The following is a 21,799-nucleotide window of genomic DNA, read 5'->3' as shown; positions in this document are numbered from 1 at the left end:
CAAAAATTAAAGAAATTAAAATCTAATTGGATTTTTTCTCTACTTTGCCTGTTAAGCAGAGAGAAAATCCAATTATATTTTAATTAGATTCTCAATTTAGCGCTATATGTCCCATTTAATTTTTGTGCCAAGTGAATCTCTCTCTCTCTCTCTCTCTCTCTCTCTCTCTATATATATATATATATATACTATAGTTTTAACTATTAATTTTTTATATGTAATATTTTTTTTTAAAATAAAGGAGTCTATAAGTATTTGTTAATGGCTTTTTTTTTTCTCTTCCCCCCCCCCCCCCAAAAAAAAGCCTTGTTAATTTTGATTTTTGAGTTTTTAATAATAGAAAAATTCCTCTCTCTCTCTCTCTCTCTCTCTCCTCCTCCAAAGCCTAGTTAATTTTTTTCTTTTTCTTTGTGTTTTTTTAATTATTTATAGAAAATAAGTTACACAGCATTAATTTAAAAAAAAAAAAATAATACATAATGAGATAACACATATTCTGATTCTCAAAAAAAAAAAAAAAAACAAAAAAAACAAAAAACAAAAGGATAACGCATATTCTATAAAACACATTCTCCTAAATCTAAGTTATAAAATCAGCAATGCTTAAAGCAAGTTTTGCTAGTAATTAGTTAAGGTTTAAATGTTAGAATAATTATTAATACTTTGAGTTAGATAACAAGTTAAGGAATATTAAATATTTTAATTATTAGTTGTTTTATATATATATATATATATTATAAAGAAAAAGTAGGGGTCTATTTTGTAGCAGTCAATTGGTAAGTTACATGAGAACAAACTATTCAATGTAGGTCTTATGTGTCTCTTTTTCTTAATACTAGCCCATATTTGGCACGATGCGCGTGTACATCATTAGTTTATTTTGAAAATTATAACAAAAAATTATTGTTAACTTGCACTCTTAAGAAGTGATTGGTTGGTTCCCTCAAAAAAGAAGAAGTGATTGGTTGGGGTACCGTTAATGCGTGTCCTAAGGATAGAGGTAAAGGATTAAAAAAATTCTTAATTATGAGCATACATTTTTCAATGAAGAAAATAACCTTGTTAATGATTGATTGGCTTACTAATACACAAATCCATTTGGTTGAGTGTGTGTTTTTTTGGATATATTCATAAGTTTTAACTGTATTTATTTTTTCAGATGTATAAGCACATTATTTGTAAAGCATTAAATTAACCTTAACCACTGCCCTTAGAGCGTTCGATAACAAAAGCCTATATGATATTGGTTTGTTAGGCTCACCCATGCATGCATTATATCGGTATTGGTTCAAGTATCATGCCCGTGCAATGCATGACTTAATTAAAATTTAAATGTAAATATAGTGAAACATATTAACAATTAAGTTAACCGCATGACATAAACACATTTATCTTACAATATGTAATACATACATATATTAAGTCATATTGTGCAAGCATGGTGTGTAAATTTTATTATATAACATAAAATTAAGATTATAATTAAAATAAATTATAATTTAATTTAATTTACTTGAAACTTTTGGTAATTTCAATTGAAGTCGAATTTTAAATTTATTGAAATTTTGGTAATTGAGTTTTATATCGAGTAAACTATTGGTAATAGAGTGTTTCATTTACGATAAACTCTCTTAATAATTAAAATGAAAATAACCATTTAGGGCAACCACATCATATCGGTCCTAACTTTTTTTTTTTTTTTTTAATACAGTATATGATAGGATATTGACTTATTCAGTTCACTCACACATACATTATGGCGGAAATGGTTCGATGAGTATCTCGTAGTTTTCGGTTTCTTATTTGACAAGTGTGAAACAAAAAGATAAAATTTAACTTACTAATCACTAATTCGATCATGGATGATTAAGACCGTTAGTGGTCATTGATTTGATCATGTATGAGTTTAATACTTCTTGAACAATGTCACCAGTTGATTAAGATTTTTCTTCTGCAAAATGGCGTTCCTCTCTTAATGCAAGTGATTCTGAGGAGTTAATGTCTCTCCTAGCCTTGGGGTAGAAGTAGAAAGGTTTCTTTCTGTCAACTCTTTCAGAGTAGGTTACTAATTAATATCAATATTTACTGCATCACTCCATTAAAATCAATATATATATATATATATATACACACACACAAACACACACATATATACATATATATGATGTCGCAAAAGCCTGAAGAAAGCACACATGATACTTTTCTGATGGAACAGAAAAAAATTGTTACTTTCTAGTAGTAAATCTCGAATCTACGAGAGATTCATTGAATTCACAAAGTGATATGTCTGTAATCTACCAGAGAAAACAATAAACAAATTAAAAACCTAAATTTTTTATTAATCTGAAAATTGAATTGTCTTTGGAGGCTACAATGGTTTAAATAGTAAAATGAAAACTTAAGGTGTCTAGAAAACCTAAGGCGGTTAGGAAAGCATATAAAACTCTAATTTGACTAAACAACATTTAAAGCACCTAAATACAAGAAAATAAATGCCCTAAACCTAAAATAACAAAGATTGCATAAAAATACCAAAAATAATAATTACAATAATTAAATAGTAAATTTTTTCCTACATCATATATATATATATATATTTTTTTTTTTTTTTTTTTAATACAGTATATGATAGGATATTGACTTATTCAGTTCACTCACACATACATTATGGCGGAAATGGTTCGATGAGTATCTCGTAGTTTTCGGTTTCTTATTTGACAAGTGTGAAACAAAAAGATAAAATTTAACTTACTAATCACTAATTCGATCATGGATGATTAAGACCGTTAGTGGTCATTGATTTGATCATGTATGAGTTTAATACTTCTTGAACAATGTCACCAGTTGATTAAGATTTTTCTTCTGCAAAATGGCGTTCCTCTCTTAATGCAAGTGATTCTGAGGAGTTAATGTCTCTCCTAGCCTTGGGGTAGAAGTAGAAAGGTTTCTTTCTGTCAACTCTTTCAGAGTAGGTTACTAATTAATATCAATATTTACTGCATCACTCCATTAAAATCAATATATATATATATATATATACACACACACAAACACACACATATATACATATATATGATGTCGCAAAAGCCTGAAGAAAGCACACATGATACTTTTCTGATGGAACAGAAAAAAATTGTTACTTTCTAGTAGTAAATCTCGAATCTACGAGAGATTCATTGAATTCACAAAGTGATATGTCTGTAATCTACCAGAGAAAACAATAAACAAATTAAAAACCTAAATTTTTTATTAATCTGAAAATTGAATTGTCTTTGGAGGCTACAATGGTTTAAATAGTAAAATGAAAACTTAAGGTGTCTAGAAAACCTAAGGCGGTTAGGAAAGCATATAAAACTCTAATTTGACTAAACAACATTTAAAGCACCTAAATACAAGAAAATAAATGCCCTAAACCTAAAATAACAAAGATTGCATAAAAATACCAAAAATAATAATTACAATAATTAAATAGTAAATTTTTTCCTACATCATATATATATATATATATGTATGTATGTATATTATCTAATACAAAAGCAGAAGCTGAGAGAAAGTTGAGTCCTAAAATTAAGGTTGTTTTGAGATATAGGAAAAGTGCCCATCTAAATTTCAGCCGCATTTACACTTAAAAAGTGAAAAATTGTGGACAACATTAAAACACCATTTAATAGTTTCTCAACATTAAAAAAAAAAAAAAAAAAAATTACCACACCAAAAGGGAAATATCTAAGGCCGGCCATCACTGTTAGTTTTCTCACCACCACCCATTCCCTCACCATACTCAGACCACCTGAACCACAAGCACACAGAGATTGTTGGAACTACCATCGGTAATTTTTTTTTTCCCTTATTTCTTAGATTTGGAAATGAAAATATGACATATTTTTGGGTAATTTGTTTGGATTGATTTATATTTAGGTTTTTAGGTTACAATAAGTAGGTACAGACCCAAGATTTTGAGTTAAGGGGGGTAGGAGTATAAGTAAAAAAAAAATCATGAAATTTCAAATAAGTATCTATTTAGTATTAACAAACAATCAACAAAGAAAAATACACAAAATATTTGTTTCGTAATACATTATAATGCAATCATCTACTAATAAAGACAAAAACACAAAACTTTATTGTTTCTTAATATATTAGAGCATTTGTATCAGCTTATGCATAAATTTCTACCTATTTTAGCACAATAACCTACTTATATATATATATATATATATGCTCACTATTATTTATTTTACACTACATTTCATCATAATACTATTGCCTTATCAATTTATTATTATTATTATTATCTCAAATTGAAATCACTACCCTCATTCTAAATAATTTCTAAAACATTAATTTGCATAGCAACAATAATTTTGTAAATTTTCCCAATCAACCCAAAATACATCCACATTAGTCTATGTATTATTGTACAAAAATACACTTGTGTTATTGTAATTGTGTAAATTTACAAAAATACATTTGTTCTACAGTAATTGTGTAAATTTGCACAGTTACTATAGCACATATGTATTTTTGCACAATGATACATAGAATTATGTGAGTGTATTTTGGGTTATTTTACAACTAATGCAAATGCTATTACGTACAATAAAATCAATATAAAATTGTGAAGGGGGGGGGGGGGGGGGGCGCTAAAATTTTTGAAAGTGGAGGCCCAAGTATAAAATTGAAAAAAAATACCTCTCTCTCTCTCTCTGGAGATATATATATATATTCCTTAAGAAGTAGGGGGGCGGGCCCTTTTGGGCCCCCACCTAGTTCGTCCCTGACAATAAGGCTTTTAATTATATTTGTGTTTGCTTGGTATTGTTGTGCTTTGGTATATGAATGAAATAATGAATTATTGAATGTGAGTTTTGAATTTTTTTTTACATATTCTGGAGTATTTAATAAAACCATTTCTAGATATGTAAATTCAAATGCCATTTGGTAAGAATAGAAAGTAGTTTGTACCACCTGAGGTTTTTTTTTTTTTTTTTTTTTTCCTTCTGCCATTCGCTTTAATTTTTTTTTTTTTTTTTTGGTGGGTAAGGGTCAAAAGAAAGAAAGAAAAAAAAAAAAAAGGAATAAAGGACATGGTGTGTGTGTGTGTACAGTGTCTTAGGTAAATTTGAGAACTAAGTTTTTTTCCTAAAAAAAAAAAAAAAAAAAAGAACCATGAAATTAAAGCAGAAATAATAATCTATCTGAAGTCAAGGAAATGTCTATACTTGGTGAAAAGAAGGAACTTTACTCTGTTCTCTGATGTAAAAAGTAAAGAAAACAGAAAATATCCAAATTACTTGATGTGTTTAAATTTGTTAAAGATGAGATTTTAGAAGCAATTTCTCCAGCATGTATGTGCTTCAACTTTGGACATCGGTTTAGTAAAAATTTCTAAAAAACCTATGTGAATTACGACTTATCAAAAAATGAAACTGTTTAAATTACTAAAATTATGTGCTTTTAATTATTAATAAAAATTTGTTTGACACTGTAGTGCTTATGACCATTACACGCTTGAAACTTCCATAGTGGAAATTTGGTGGCTAGGATTTTAAGATGCATACTTAGAATTCTGACTACAAAAGATTGAGCTGTAACTTAGGAGAGAAAAAAAAATATGAATTTATTTTTCTTTTCCAATTTTGTGCTCTTTTATTCTTTTGTGGTTTTCAAATTTTCAGAGATTTAATTTAGATGTTTTTGTACATTAAAAATTGCAACAGTTAACTATGTCCGATGCACTTTTTTTTTTTTTTTTTTTTTTTTTTTTTTTTTTTTTTTTTTTTTTTTTTTAAGATTAGAACATTAATCTTGGGCATCTACATCCCAATTTGGATTTCCGTAGCAGGTGTACATTTTTTTTTTTTTGAGAATCACCATAGCAGGTGTACATGATTCTGTTGTTTGGTGCTAAGGCTATATAAGATCTTATAATACTTATAATTACATCAGAGTTCCATTGAATTATCAGTTATGCTTTCTCTTATCTATCAGTTACTCTATCAGCATCATTTAGATTAAAACCTCTAAATTTAGGAGAATTTAAGGTGGTTTTGTTTTGTTTTGTTTTTTTGTTTTTTTTTTTAAATTTTTTTATTAAGGTTTGACGTTTGGTTTTTCCACATTTAAATTTTTATTCTTAGAGTGTTTCTACCAATAGAAATTAAAATATTGTTTCTTTGTATCCATAGAAGTGCACTTCTACTAAAGAAAACTATTTTTAAAAAGTGGGGCTAAAAGGTTGTATTAGTTTCTATCATTTCAAAGGTTACATTTAAGTAGGTTTTTATTATGCTATTGTCTCTAGTTGGACAACAATCACCCATTTAGCACACCAAAGAATCCATTTTGTTCCTATTGTATATACCTTTGTAGTTGGCATGTTCAAGATGGACTACATTTGAGAGGATTACCATATGTGCTATAGATTTTATAGGTGAATGATGATGGCTCAATCCATCTAAGTAAACAGAGCTAGCACTTATAGTGCATTAGGGCTAGAATATGTCTTTGCCCACTAAATGTTTTTTTGGTTAATGAGTTCTTAGACTTTATTTTCTGCTATGGGGAATTTTGGACATTCGACATTGTTGTTGACCCTAACTCCATATTGCACAATTTTCATTTTTGTTTTTTGAAGTGACTGGCATTATTAAAGCAAAGCCTTTAATAAACATATTAACTATTGTATTTTATTGCATTATTATGTCAAATTGATAGTTTTTAAAAAATGTAAAATGCTCCCGCATTGCGCTAGTTAAATGCTAATATATATAAAAGCAGAGACCTCATGTGAGAAAGTATGAGGTTTTGTCAAGTAGCATATTACTTGAAACTCTCTCATTTAGGAGAAATTATAAGGTTCTCATGGTGGACAAGTGACGTGGTCTACCATTCTACTAAAATACTTCCACTTGTTTAAAATTGCTGAGTTAAATTTTTTTTTTTTAAACAAAAACTAATTACTGACTCGGTGATTTTAAACAAGTGAGAGTCTTTTAGTGAAATGATGGACAAGTGACATGGTCCATTAGAGGATTGTATAATTTCTCCTCATTTAAGCTTTCACCTCATCAGAGTTTGCATTTATGTATAGTTCATTGAATGTGTTAATGGCGTAAATACACATATTAATAATCTATAGGTGTGCATTTCATATTGTGTGTGTGCACGCGTGTGCATTTTATATGTTAAAAAAAATATATATATATATATATAAGAAAGCAAAAATCTCATAGTCAATAATTGTGTTATCAAGCTTCTATTATGTTGTCCATATAAAGCTCATATTATATCTTTGAATTGAAAATATTGTATTATATTCAAAATATATTAGAATCATAGTTAATCCCATACAGACAACCAATGAAGTCATTATCAATTAACGTAAAATATAATAAGTAAGACGTTTGTAAACTCTTATTGAATGAATAAGCAAATAATTAGTATCGAAAAGAAAAATTTGAAGCAAAATACCATAATAAAACTACTTACAATAATGTTAGTACCACACACACTTTGCCATGATTGTCTTACGTAACAGACTATAATTGGCTATCTATCACTATCATATGAATCTACTATTTTTTTTTTCTATCACTAGTATGTCACGTACGACAGTTGTGGCAAAGTATGTATCTGTACAATATTAGTTTTATTGTTAAAAAAAAGAAAAAAAGAAAAAAAGAAAAAAAAGCCTCACGAAACTAACTATAGGGAATGGAAGTATCACAAAATAAAACGTATTGTAAGTTGTAACTCCGTATTTGAAGGGGTCATGTGCATTCCCGCCCCCTACGACAATAAATACCATAGAAATTAGACCATAAATTTAATAATCTTATTATTAGGCATCAAGACTTCTAGCTAGGAAGACAGTTCGGCTGTTCAAAATTCTAGATTGACATTTGCAACATAATGCCTACCTCAGAATCTGGGAAATTCTTCCATTATTTAGTTGACTCCAAGTTGCACGACGCATTAGACCATATTATTATTCACTACCGTCTATAATTGCTGGGCCTGGGATTGGAATCATCATCATCACCATGACAATATCATATCCTTTAAAGCTCACATCTAAAGACACTCATCTCAGCAAAGTAGAAAAAAGACACTCTTTTGTTGGATTTTCTTTTTTGTTGTTGAAAATTTACTATCATCGTTACATCTTTAGAGTTAGTATCTCCTGTTCACATTAATAGCAAAACACCCTTATTTGGCAGATTAGAATAATCTAATTTTATCATTCCTCCAAAAAGAAAAGTCAAAATTTTATCTTTTCTTATCTAAGTGAACTAAAAAAAATTCACAATGATATCATAATTATAATTGTAAATTGTTGTTGGCCTATAAGGTAGAAATATTGTGAATTAGGTAAATATAGGTTTACATTGTAATATCAATATAAATCTTACATCGTAGACTAAAGTCACTAAACAAATATGTTCAAAACAACATATACATTTGTTTAGTTTATAACGTAAGCCTTACATTACCAGTACAATGTAAATTAAGAATTTTCCTTGTGAATTTTTGTAGTCTCTAGCTGTATTGTTCTATATTCAGTGGACCATTAAGCAGCCCACATTTATCATAGGGGAAATTAATTTTTTGTCCATACATTCTGGGGATATTTTCAATTTAGTCCTCAAATTTTTATAAGTTTATTTTTGGTCCTATTTTTAAATTTGCTATCATTTTGATCTTCAAGTGAAGATACTGCAGGACCAAAATGATAACAAATTTTTAAAATACAAGAACAAAAAATGAAGTTATAAAAACTTGAGAACCAAATTTAAAACATGGTTAAAATGTAAAGACAAAAAAGGTAATTTCCCCTTAATTATACAAGGGATCGAGCAATGCCAATGTAAACTGAACTAAGATTACTAGTTTTATTTTATTAAAGTAAAGCATGGATTCAGCCCCAAAATATAAATAAAAAAAACAGGAATAGAGTGAAGCATGTGACGAGAGGTCTGCCAATAGCTTTCTTTATACTATCTTTATAACCATATTACCACTAAACGTATCAGAAGTATACCAACTAACAAAAATAATCTTGCCATTAACCTTCAGATTGAGACACATTTTCAAGATGACAACATACATCTGAAAGAAATTTTGCAAAATGCACCTTTACAATGTTTCTTCGGTTCTCAGGCCTCGGTACTCTCTGATGAATGTACTGGCAAGGTCAAGTATGAACATGTATTTTGAGCTTTTAGCAACATTTCCCATATTTTTAAAACCAGATATACAATTATAACCAGATTTTTTTCCCAAGGCTAAGATGATTGGAACTTAATAATTACCGATTGGAAGAATTATAAGAGCACAATACATTTTTCTTTAGCAAATAAAGAAGACATTTGCATGTGACGGAAATATACTGCAACCCTCCTACTCAAAATATACCACTCAAGAAGCCCCTACAAAAGAACAGAGGATAAATCATTTAAAAAATTAGGGGATAATAACAACCAGAAATAAGTAAGATGTGATGTTTCTTACCAAATTCCTGAGGTATTCTTAGCTTCATTTCTGCATTTGTTAATGAAATGAATGGGTTTAATCATGGCACTGGTTTTTGAAAGTGAACAGAAACAAGAACATAGCGTAAAGGAAATTATCCAAAAAATATTAATATACAACAATCAAATGTGAGTTACCTTGGTTTTCCTTGGAAGGCATCATTAATTTCATCAATGGTTGGCCTTTCAGTAAATGTAGACAAGATCACATACTTCTCCTTTCCAGATGGTTCATCTATCCTCTTATACAACTCACAACGATATGGGTAAGACATCCTGAAACAATGAGGTGAGAATACTTTTAAGGTATTGTTCATATTAGTATTTTTGGTAATAAAATTTTGCAGCAGATTAATGTAACACATCCATCTCTTCATTGGATTGTGCGTGTAACTCCTACTTAATCAATAAAATTAAAATAATGAATACCCAAATACAATTGGGATAGATATTGATGCTATATCTAGGACAGGACGTCATTTTCAAAAATTGAGAACAAGGATATGGTTTTAAGCTTTGCTCCAATCACATAATGGTGTAAGTACTTCCATTATATATCAAAATGTTGAACAGGTCTTTTACCAAAAAGGAAACATTATACTTTGTACTCATGTAGCCAAATGTCTTATGTTAAATCAGGTTTGAGATTTTGAATAAAAAATTGTCCATATGACAGGGAAGAAAAAGAATCTTCAACATATGTAAGCATTGCAAAGACATGCCACACTACGAAAACAAGTTGGGAAAAGGATTTGCCAATCGAGCCACAATTTGAAAAGTTTAAAAGGCAATGGTCCAGTACTCATTTGAAAAAGTGCAATCAGTGGTACAATAGAACACAATTTTGTCTTTTATGTAAAATTTCCTTTGTACCAAATGTTTTTGGAAGAGAATTTTAATCCAACTAACACACTTAATTCATGGGGAAAATGGGCTTTTGCCCTTATTTTTTAAAATATCTAGCACAATGTCCTTGTTTTGAAACTATTAAGCACCATGAGTTTAATTACTTAAATTTTTTTGAAATTTAAGTGTAATTCGACATTAGAACAGGGACACAGTGCTTAATAGACATTGCTAATGTTGAGTTACACTCAAAAATATACACAAAACTTGATTTTGAGGATCTCAAGTTTTACACAAAACTCGATTTTGTTAAAATCGAGTTTAAAAAAAGAATTTTGTTAAATAGTTTCAAAACAGGGGTATTTTATTGCATAGTTTTAAAATTATGGACATATGCCCATTTTCCCCCTTAATTCATATTATCTAGTATTGCAAGTGAAAGGGGTTATCTTTCTATAATTTATTAGGACATTTCTCTAGTTTTTCCAAGTTTGGCATTTCCATATTTTTGTAAAACTTAAGGACGGGAATTCCATTGCTTTATGATGGACTTTTTGTCAGTCTCATGATAAATGAGGTTTGTTTGAACTTCAAATCCATCGCATTTTGTTTGTCTATTCTTAGAACCAACTTTTCAAGGGACATTGTGACACAAGACAATAAACTCTAGAGGGCAAACTTGTGCTTGGGAAGCAAAAGAAGAATAAAATAAAGGGATAGGACCTAGGAATCAACACAAAGGGTTTATTTGGAATAAGCACCAAGTAATTAAAACAAAAAAATAAAACCTAGGTATCAGCACCTAGGGCTGTTGGAATCAGCACCAATCATGATAGGAACCTAAAAATCAGCACTTGGGCCTGCTTGGAATCAACACCAAGCACTAGAAGAAAACTTCAAATCCAAATTTTATAAATCCATCATCAACTACTTACAACAATGAATTTTGAACCCTTTAAATAGAGTTCCCAATTTCCATCAAACAAGGAAAAATTATTCATAATAAGATTACATCATATCTAGCAATAAAATTCAAATAGCCATCAAATCTCTCTAATAGCATCCATTAACATCACAATCAATCAGGTCCAACAAAACCAATCAGCATTATTTGGTGTCCGCAGCACCATATCATGTAATGCATTGTCTTTCAAACAATAGATGGAGCACCATTTTGAGATTACTCAACTCAGTACTCACTATACAAGGAAACGAAATAGGAAACAACAAGTGTTCCCATCTACCACACCATCTATCTTTGAGGTAAGAAATCTTATGCGCTTAAACATCTAGAATTGCTTTTGATAAGTATTAAGTTTTCCTGATATCAAAATAGGGACACCCTAGTACACAGGGAGTGTATAGGAGTCAACAAATCTAGTACAAAAATTACAAGAATCAAGAAAATCAAGAAAAGACGTGAATGATTGATTTTGCAAAGCATACAACCAATCCAATAAAGTTCTAAAGAAAAATAACTTGAGGTCTGGTACGGATCTCTCATTATCTTCAAAACACCTACTATTTTTTTCCCTCCAAAGACACCATATTAAACAATGGGGAACAATTATCCATATATGACCATTTCGATGATGACCAACACTTAAGCATCTAGAATTTTTTTGAGTGCATGTGTGGGTCTCTGTGTGTGTGACTAAGTTTTCTCCATTTGTGTTTTCTGTTTTCTCTATCTGCTTTTTAGGCTTTTCTTTTGTAGACATCCTGTATTCAAGGATAGTGTTGTACCTTTGCCCCCCTTTTTTGTGAGTTCATATTACTTATTAGGGGGTGGGGGGGAAACAACAACAACTCAACAAAGAATTATAGACAAAGGATGATCAAAAGATTTGGGTAACATATAAAAAGTACTAAACTTGCAATATCTTTACCTGAGAGCACCCATAATTGGATACTGGGTTCCTGCATAATAGAGAAGCCGAAAGAAATAGCAATTTTGGAATGATCCGGCATATTCTAATCGCTTGTCACGACCCATTGTCTATAAGAGAAACCAAAAAGGTATAAATTGATGGGTTTATATTTAGGTAAATATGACAAATTGCAGGATCAAAACTTACTTGCATGATACCACTGGAACCAGGTAAATCCTGAATTTGAGGAAATTCATATATATCAGTCACACAGATAAATAAGTATCTGCAAAAAATTCTTCTAAAATCGTGGTTGGAGGATAGCAGCAAAAGCATAACAGTATGCCGGAAAAGAATGTACATTGGTGAAGATTTTACACAAGTAACCTGAATGCCTGATCTAAATACAAGCAATCTAACAGACCTCACAGTTTGATCTGATTTCCTCTATAGAATTTCAGGAAATTGGAAATGTCTATCTGAGTGTATTGTTGAAACAATTCCAGAAAAAATATGTGGAAAAAAAAGTCCAAGTAGCACTTCAAGGTGTGTTCACCTTAAAAAGGATCTTGCTCATGTATATGGCTTAATATCACCAAGAGTGCTTTCTATGTAATGCTTGGTTAAGTACAGTGACAAGTGTTATGGAGTTTAAATCTAACAAAAGAAAATAGATAGAGCCTGCTAGTCATGGAGTTCAGGCCAAGAAACCAAGTTCACAAATTCATCTATATATTCTCCAATTTACTTTGTGTGTGTGTGTGTGTGTAATTGAATGTAGGACAGAGTGATCACATATAATAAATTACAAAATCATTCCACGAAAGGGATATCAGCTGAAGTTACAAAAGGTATTGAACCTTGAGCCTAGGATTGATAAGAATAACTGGCCGGTTCCCAGCAGCATCAGTCATTGCTTTTAGATCCTGCACATTCAACCTCAAGACCACTAAATACAGAATAGTAAAACTAAAGGACACTAGACAATGCAATGTCCTAAATGTTTTAGCAGAAGATTTGCTGAGTTCCTTACATCAATAATACAATTCCCAACAGCATTCTGAGGAGCCACTATGATAAACATGTCATCTTGCTCATCAACCTCTTTGGCACCTGCAAATGCAATTGAAACTATAAGTCACACATGTAATGAAGAACAGAATTGATAGCAGATCTTTTGTATGATGCCTGCTTGTATAAGGATTGTAAGAGATTAATTATCCAAAAGAAAGGAAACGATTTGTAGAGTATTCCACTTCATATAAGCACTGCCACTGTATCCATGCACTCATGGATCTAGCTATCAATGGCAAATGAACCCTTAAGAAAGGATAAGCAACAAAACTAATGCATTTAAAATTTGGTGGATTGCAGTGCCTTTCGATGCACAAAAATTAGCTTTTCTGGTAAGCATATATGATACATATATGCCTGCTTGATTTTTATCAGTGTATTAGAACGAACAAAGGCAAATAGAAGATAATTGCAATTCAAGTTGGGTTATGGAAATAAGATGAAGAACTTGTGCTTAGCACATTTTTTTAAGTAAAAAAAATGACGGGTTTCTTACTAAAATAGCAATGCAAATAGATAGAGATATGTATTTTGTCAACAAGTCTACATGCATTTTGAGAGCACCATCCTACCAATTATATATATCATCATCATACAGGCTTTATCAGCACTTTTTTCAAGGATACTTAATAAAGATTCTAGAATATGCATATCTATAGATGCAATCCATAAAGATGATGCATAAGATTACAAGCTAAGTCAAAAATGAAACATGATTTTCTATTCGGTTCTATACCTACAGAACCAATCTTGATAAAAGTACCCAGCGCACCATATTCACCCCAATCCATATACTCTAGGATCTTTCGAGTACCAGCAAGCTGCAATGGCATTCCCGCCAATGCACCTTCCCCCATAGATCCTTGCACACAAACCTAAAAGAAAAAAAGATTGGAAGACTGAATACATGAAAAGTTCAATTTAGCATATTATTATTGGAAAATCCATGTTAGAGGCAAGCCAGATAAAATCACCTTGACTTGTTTTCCATCATCAGCAAATGAAAGAGCAAGAACTCGAACAAGTTCCATTAAAGTACCTATTCGATAAACATCCTGTGCATCATAAGATATTGTTAAAAACAAAAAGACACTTGGAGAATTAAGGAAAAAGCCCTTTACCATTTCTGGGTTCAGCTCTGGAATATTATTCTCCACCTGTCAAATTTAAAAGAGAAATGAAACAAGATTAATCCAGTTCATTGGTGAAGATATCTTTGCAAACAGTAAAGCCACTTAATATTTAGTGTAAGTGCAAATTGTACTGGAATGAAAGGAAAAAACTTGTTTCTCTCTCACAACATCTTTAAGTGTGAGTTTGGATAGCAAACGCAGCTAGCGTTTGCATTTTTCCCTAGATCCCGTGCATTGTTCACAGGACCTGCAAGTTTTTTAATAAAGCAAATGTAACTTTAAAACTGGATCCCACAGGCACTATTCATAATTTAAAAATTATTTTGTTACAGTATTTTCATTAATAAGTTTTCAGTTTTTAGCAATAAGCGATATCCAAACAGACTCTAAATAGTAGTTAGCTACATCTATAGTTGGTTTAATGGGGACTGATCTACAGACCCTTTTATTTTCTCTGAACTTGATGCACTTCATATCCATAACCTTCCCAAAACCATGTCCAAAATAAATTAATCACATGAATTGGACTGGTTTAAGTAATTACAAATATATTCTCTGAGTAAAAAATAATCCCAAAAAAGAGGATATGAATATTAGTTGTAACTGATACAGTTCATTTTCTGAAATAGTGATCTATTTTATAGTTTCCACCAAGCATGCAAATGACTTAGAAACAAAATATAAATGAAGGAATTATATCGTTGATGATAAATAAACCTGAATCATTGGTGTACCAAAATAAATTAATCTCCAGCCAAAAAGAAATAAAGATCAATACCAAACCTTTAGTCGAGTTCTTCCATCATTTATGGCTCTTTGTGTTGCTTCTAGCACGTCTTTATAAAAATATTCCCTAATTCCCCTTGAGTGAGGAATGTTATTCAATCTAGTAGGAATCCCTCTCCAATTATCCTGTAAAAAGCTAAAGTAAAATAAGAAAAGAAATACAACAGAGATTATTTAATGAAGCTTTACATAAAAGTGAAACTTTAAATACAGAAAACAATCATCATTAAGTTTACACTGTATAGATCATACCTCGCTTGTAGATGCCTGAATCTTATGGCTCTTACTTTCAAGTAGTGTATTCCCTGGTGCAAAGAGTGAAAAAGATGGAATTTTAAAAACGAAAGAACCTTAAGCTAGTCACTGGTACAAGTTTAAAAATAATTGAGTCTTCTACGTTCATGGCTTGAGTTAGAGATATGAATGTTAGCATCATACTGGTTTTTGAAGATTCTTCTGTACATAGAGATGCCAACTAGACAATGATTAAGTTGAGAAATGTCAACAGGAAATCAAAAGCAAAGCCATGTGCCAACACAGGCCACAGAACTAGATAACTAAAAGAAGGGATGACTAAAAATAAGACATTCACATAAGGCAAGCATCTTTCATTCTTTCTGCATATTAGTTAGACTTGCTGGACCTGCACACACAGTGTTGGCCTAGATAACAGAACTATAGCAAATTCATTTTATTTCCATAGACAGAATGACATAACCAAAAATTGAAAGGTCTCTTTGTAATAATTTTTAGGGGGGGGGGTGGGGGGGGGGGGACAGAAACAAAACAAGTGATGTCTTGAACATTGGGTTTTACTTAAATGCAAGGTTCCGTAAGGAGAAATCTTCAACTTGTGGGAGAGACTATTCAACTCCCACGCCATCAAGGTTTAAAAAACTCTTAAAATTTTATACTTAGCAAAGCAAGGTACCAATAAAAAGGAAGTAACAATGTCAACGGACAAGGGCCGATTAAGCATACAAAGTAAACAATGAAAAATGAATGCAAAAATTTTATTTTTCATTAGAATGTAACCCTCTGTTCATCTCTCTCTCTCTCTCACACACAGAAATGGAAAGTAAGTTTGTTAAAATGCTTAACAAGACAGCTAATTTCTTGAGCAATAAGGTTCCCTTTCGTTCATCTTGTATTTTCCAATTCCAGCCTGAACCAAACGGTAACATTCCTGAGCCATAATTCTTTTTTTTTTTGGGATAAATTTCCTAAGCCATAATTCAGTAAAAAGAAATGACCACCCAAAAGTGGAAACAAAATATGGGAATACTTGGTTGGCAGCTAAAGGAAATATATAAAAACAACTAAAATAAATAAATAATAAAAAAGAAGAAGAAGATTGATATTGTCGTGAAGCTTAACTGCTGATAAAGTACATAATTAAGTAAACAGTAGAAGAATGCCACTTAAAAATAGATAATGTCTCCCAGAATAGAGTCAAGACTAAAAGAAGTGACCATATAGAACCAGAAAAAATATCTTGAAACAAGCTTGATTGTTTCTGCAAATCCTAACCATATGCTCTTAACTAACATGCTTTAAATCCTGAAAATACTTGCCTGATTTCTCCATCTTTTCTTTATCTTTCTGCACTTGCAAAAGAAAAGATTCTATTTCTTTGAAAATTTCTTCTTTTGGACGGTTTCCATCAATCTGTGTTTACAAGATAAAATATAACAAGCAGACATCACTAACATAGATTCACATAGATAGAGGCAAAAAGAAAGTGGATAAAGTATAATCAATTTGCAGACACCTTGGTCATTATTTTCAAGTAAGTGGATGAGATTGCTTCTGAATTTTGCTTATATATCTCTAGACGTGACTTCACCTAAACAAATATTGCACAAAGAAAAGAAAATTTAGGTGCTAGACACAGAACCTCATAGTAAATCAGGTTAAATAGACAAAAGAGTATTACAATCATGAGACTTAATGATATGCAATCATCTAAAAGGGAATGACAATGAGAGTGAAAAAGACAAAAATGTCAGTATGCAAACCATACTTTTTCCTCAGTATCATCAGGACGAATAACAAGCCTAGCTTTAATTTCCTCAGTCTCTGGAGGGAAATTCTTTATGTGATAAATCTTCCTTGTCACTGGGTCTAGCCTTCTACCAATGCATCTGTTGATTAGAATTTCATCAGGAACCTGAGTATTAAGAAACACATCTATGTAAAAGATCAATTTGATAAATAAACGATTATGTATGAACAACTAAGATGATTTTATCAAAGATTGTGAAAGATGCAAAACAAATAGAATATTCAATTCTTAAGGCATATTAAGCAGAAGTCTATGATGGTTCATATACCAGATAATCTTTCAGCTAAGCAGATTTACGTTTTATAATTTCAGAGGGAATGAAGGAAAGCTATAGTGGATGATGACCAATATACATATTATAAATAAAAAATAAAAATAAAAAGCATAAACATGTGGTTCACATACATCTAATACGATATAAATATCTGGCCTAATTTTCAGTTTTTCCAGACTTTGTGCTTGAGCAAAACTCCTTGGATAACCATCTAGAAGCCACCCTCTTTCTACTGCGTCTTCACGAGATAATCGTGCTGTGACCATCTACAAAGCAAAGCATTAGTACTTTAAACTATATGATAAAGAAAAAACACAAATGTGAGTTAGAAAATTTCAGTACAGCTGTCACTATTTCATCCGGAACAAGACGGCCAGCATTCATAAATTCTTTTGCTTTATTTCCAATTTCTGTCCCAGAAGACACTTCAGCTCTTAAAAGATCCCCAGTTGATATGTGCACCAATCCAAACTGAAGGACCAAGACAAATGAGGCATGGATGAGTATTTTCATAAAACTGATTACATTCAGTTACTGAAGCCCAAGATGAACTTCTAACGTGACATTAAAAGAGCACATCTAGACTTTTAGTATGATAAATGTAACGAATAAAAGGGCAATGCACTCTTTTCATCTCAAGAGCACTTGTTCGTAATATGCCTATAATTTTCAAGATTAGTTAATTTATCTTTACAGGACCATATGCAGAATAAAGGAATCAACACTCTTATTTTGCCTTCCAGGCATCAAACTATATATAGCCCTTGAAACATTTTTTATTAGCCAATAAATAAGTTGCTACTTTTTGTCAATGGAAGTTTAATGATTTTGAAAAACAGCGCATGCACTCAGCAAAAATTTTCCATTTATTTCTGTAGACAATTCCTCACCAAGAACATCAATGTTATACAACTTCTTTATCAAGAAGTTCAAATTCAGCCAGCTATACATTTCTGCATTGTTGTATAGGTATCAACATCCAGAGTACTGAGAAAATGGGATCAAACAGTTACAATCTACAATTGTCAACATATATGCCAAACCCTTCCATAGCTGACACAAAAAAAGTTCACACACCTACAATAAAACCACATTCATGATCTCAACTCATTAGTTCGTAGTGGATAGGTGAGGATATTCTTACAAAAAAAATCAGACCAGTGTACAAGAACTTTTGTGGCTATCAGCCCAAATATTCTATAGCTTAGGCAAGCTTATTAACAAATGAAACGCAACGTGCCCAATTATAATGAGATGCCAATGACCTTTAGGTCAACTAGCACCTCCTGGTGTTTCCAATGGAAACGCCCAAATCCAAATCCCCCTTCCCCACTTAAGATGTATCAAAAAATAACCAATGAGACTGGATACATATAGACAGATTCCATTACACGCATACTCGGTGAACCTTGAAATACATTATAAATGAATATTTGATGAATTTACAACCTCTTAACTAACAAATGAGGATCTTTCATCAAAGAACCAACTTGATCATATTACTTACACTAGCAACTTATACATTGCAATCTCTGATAATTAAAAATAACAACTTTGCACTATGATTAATCAATTAAATAATAAATGACACACGGTTAAGCTTACCTACCTTCTGGACTATCAACTCACACTGAGTCCCTTTGCCCGATGCTGGTGCACCTGATATCATCACCTTCAAAGGCTCACTCACCAAACACTTCACCTTCAGTCCCTAATAAAGAACACATTTTTATTAGAGAACAGTAAGCAAAAGTTTAAAAGAACACAATATTGGGCCAGAAAACAAGAACCAACCTTGGGTTTTGGGCTTATCCTCAAATGGGTGTCGCCAAAGAAGCATAAAGAGTTGAGACGACGACGACGTTGGGTAGAAGAAGATGGTGGGAGAGAAAGAAAGGAAGAAGAAGAAGAAGAAGAAGAAGAAGGAGAGAAAGGGGAGAGAGGAGAGACAGTGGGAGTGGGAGTGACACTGGTGGAGTGAAGAGAAGAGAGTGTGGTGGGTAACATTGTTGCTTACTCAGAGAGAGTGAGGGAGAGGGGTTTGGGTGCAAAGAGATGAATTGAGTGGGAAACTTCAAGTGGCTGAAACCAAACGATAAACGAACACCACTTCTTCAGATTGGGGTGCTTATTACAGGGCTGAGGGCTGAGGGCCAAAACTGGGACCGTTCACATGGATCGGAGTGTAGTGTTATAAAATGATTAAGCCACTTGGCTCCTACGATGAAAGCAATTCAATCCAACTAGTTTTTTAAACCTTTTTTTTTTCCCCATAAGAACATAAAATTTAAATTTTCTATTTTTTTTTCATAAGAACATAAAATTTAAAATTTAATAAAGAGTTTGTTATTTACACTGTCTTTTTATGGATTTTATAAATGCAATGTTTTTAATAATAAAAAAAAAAAACAAAAAAAAAAAACAAAACTATGCCATTTTTTTGCACTTAACAGAAAACGGCATAAATTTAATGGTAACAATATGTGAACTTTGACTCATGTAAATTATAAACTAAAGAATCGGTGTATTATTTAACTTTTATTTTTGAGTATTTTTTTATTTTTAACCATTTTTTTTGTTGTTTCTCAAAAGAAAAATTTTGCTCTATTATTATTATTATTATTATTATTTATACAAAAAAATACTGATCGACTCGTAACCTGACCAGACCACTAACCCAATCTTATTACAACCCGTTTTAGATGACCAATTTTTTGACACAAATCTGATTAACTAGACTTGAGAAAATGCACTTTTGTAAGCATCAGGGAGTATTTGAGAATCCTTGTTTTGTGGGTCCATCTAGAATTCCTTTTATTGTTGATTCTTTATTGGTAAGCATCAGTGTTTAGTGTGCTAAAGTAGCATTGGTTAGCACACCAAACACTAATGCTTACCAATGCTATTTTAGCACATTAAAAAATTATTTTATTTATTTTAACATTTTATTTTTTTTTTTTTGCTGAATTTTTAACACACCACTTAATAATATATCTTACATCTCATATTCTATTATTTTATTATTCTATTTAAATATTATTTCTTTATTAGTGAGAGGAGAGAAATGATTATGTTATTAAGAAGAGAGAGGGTTGACTGAATAAAAAATGATGTTTTAATTTTTAGCACTGCTATAGTGATTACTGTAAGTGAAAATCTTTATACAAAATTTTTACCCAAACAACATAACAGATGGAGGGAGTTTTTTACTATTTGGTGTGCTAAACTAGTATTTACTATTTAGAGCCTTTTAGCACACTGTATGCGATAGGTTTGCCATTGTTCTACTCTCTATCTCCTTTTTCTTAGGTGGAAAAAAAAAAAAGAGAAGAAAAGATTGAAAAAAGAGTCAAAAGGTAAATCAAATTTGTAAATTAACAGTTAATGTGATCCTAATTTCATGTGATTGAGAGTAAGGACGAACACAGGATTTCAAGCTCAGGGAGCTGGAGATAAGGAAAAAAATTTAAAAAAAAAAATTTAAATACACATCCATATAGTATTAAGAAACTTTCAACTAAGACAAATACACAAAAATCATTGTTTCTTAATATATTAATATATTAAGATGCAATTATCTACCAACAAAAATAAAAGACAAAAAACACTATTTTTTCTTAATACACAGAATACTATTGTTTTTTTACATTTTTTTTTTTTAAGATTTACATGAGCTGGGTTAATGATTCATGATTTTGGAGGGGGCTCAAGCTACAAGTCTAAATTTTTTATTTTTTATTTACTGAAAATTAAACCACTATTTTTTTTTTTGAGCCCAAAGGGGGCCTAGGCCCCCACAAGCCCCCCCACCTGGGTCCGTCCCTAATTAAGAGCAATTTAATCAATGATATTTTGCCTCTTAAGAACATGACCTGATGCCGCAAGCTTGCAATAAAAGAGCATTGTGTCAAATATAATGTAAGGTCGTTGGCATGTAATTCACTACACTTAGGGTTGTCCAAAGACAAGCCCCAAAACTAGTAAAATCTACCAAGATCTTTGCTAGATTTGGAAAAAAATCCATCGAACTTGGCGAGATCTCAATGGCTTTTCTTCATTTTCTGCCTCTCCCCGCCGTTATCTCACTAGATCTTTGCTGTTGTCCACCTCTCCAGTGTTGATCAATCTACCCACCTCCTGTGGGAGGTTTGATTTGCCGCTCCTCTTTGGTTGACGGCGGATTGACATCTCCTCTACTAGATATGATTGGTTTTTGA

The 21,799-nt window shown here is 31.4% G+C and overlaps 1 protein-coding gene across 1 annotated transcript; it reads right to left on the bottom strand.

The window, feature by feature from the left end:
• Window positions 1-9,047: 9,047 nt before the first annotated feature.
• On the bottom strand, window positions 9,048-19,767 carry LOC112017250 (adenylate kinase 5, chloroplastic). The gene is made up of 19 exons (XM_024049720.2): window positions 19,377-19,767; window positions 19,192-19,293; window positions 17,925-18,053; window positions 17,714-17,848; window positions 17,267-17,413; window positions 17,015-17,089; window positions 16,818-16,911; window positions 15,496-15,548; window positions 15,241-15,369; window positions 14,446-14,481; window positions 14,299-14,379; window positions 14,061-14,199; window positions 13,284-13,363; window positions 13,111-13,176; window positions 12,458-12,487; window positions 12,269-12,378; window positions 9,672-9,809; window positions 9,514-9,543; window positions 9,048-9,431 (listed from the first exon to the last, which is right to left on the bottom strand). Exons 1-19 carry the CDS (start codon window positions 19,587-19,589, stop codon window positions 9,407-9,409), a joined length of 1,812 nt encoding a protein of 603 aa, XP_023905488.1. The 5' UTR covers window positions 19,590-19,767; the 3' UTR covers window positions 9,048-9,406.
• Window positions 19,768-21,799: the final 2,032 nt, after the last annotated feature.

The sequence above is a fragment of the Quercus suber genome, unplaced genomic scaffold (genome assembly GCF_002906115.3).
Source record: "Quercus suber isolate HL8 unplaced genomic scaffold, Cork oak 2.0 scaffold_280, whole genome shotgun sequence".
Taxonomy (NCBI): Eukaryota; Viridiplantae; Streptophyta; class Magnoliopsida; order Fagales; family Fagaceae; genus Quercus; species Quercus suber.
This window is presented reverse-complemented; position numbering and strand designations above follow the sequence as displayed.

Bases quoted from the DNA above. Each gene is read 5' to 3' on its own strand.
- LOC112017250 (XM_024049720.2), bottom strand. From the start codon at position 19,589: ATGTTACCCACCACACTCTCTTCTCTTCACTCCACCAGTGTCACTCCC. The intron at 17,414-17,713 runs GTATGTGAACCA...CTTAATACTCAG, and splicing joins ATATTTATATCGTATTAGAT to GTTCCTGATGAAATTCTAAT. The intron at 14,380-14,445 runs GTAAAGGGCTTT...TATGATGCACAG, and splicing joins CAGAGCTGAACCCAGAAATG to GATGTTTATCGAATAGGTAC.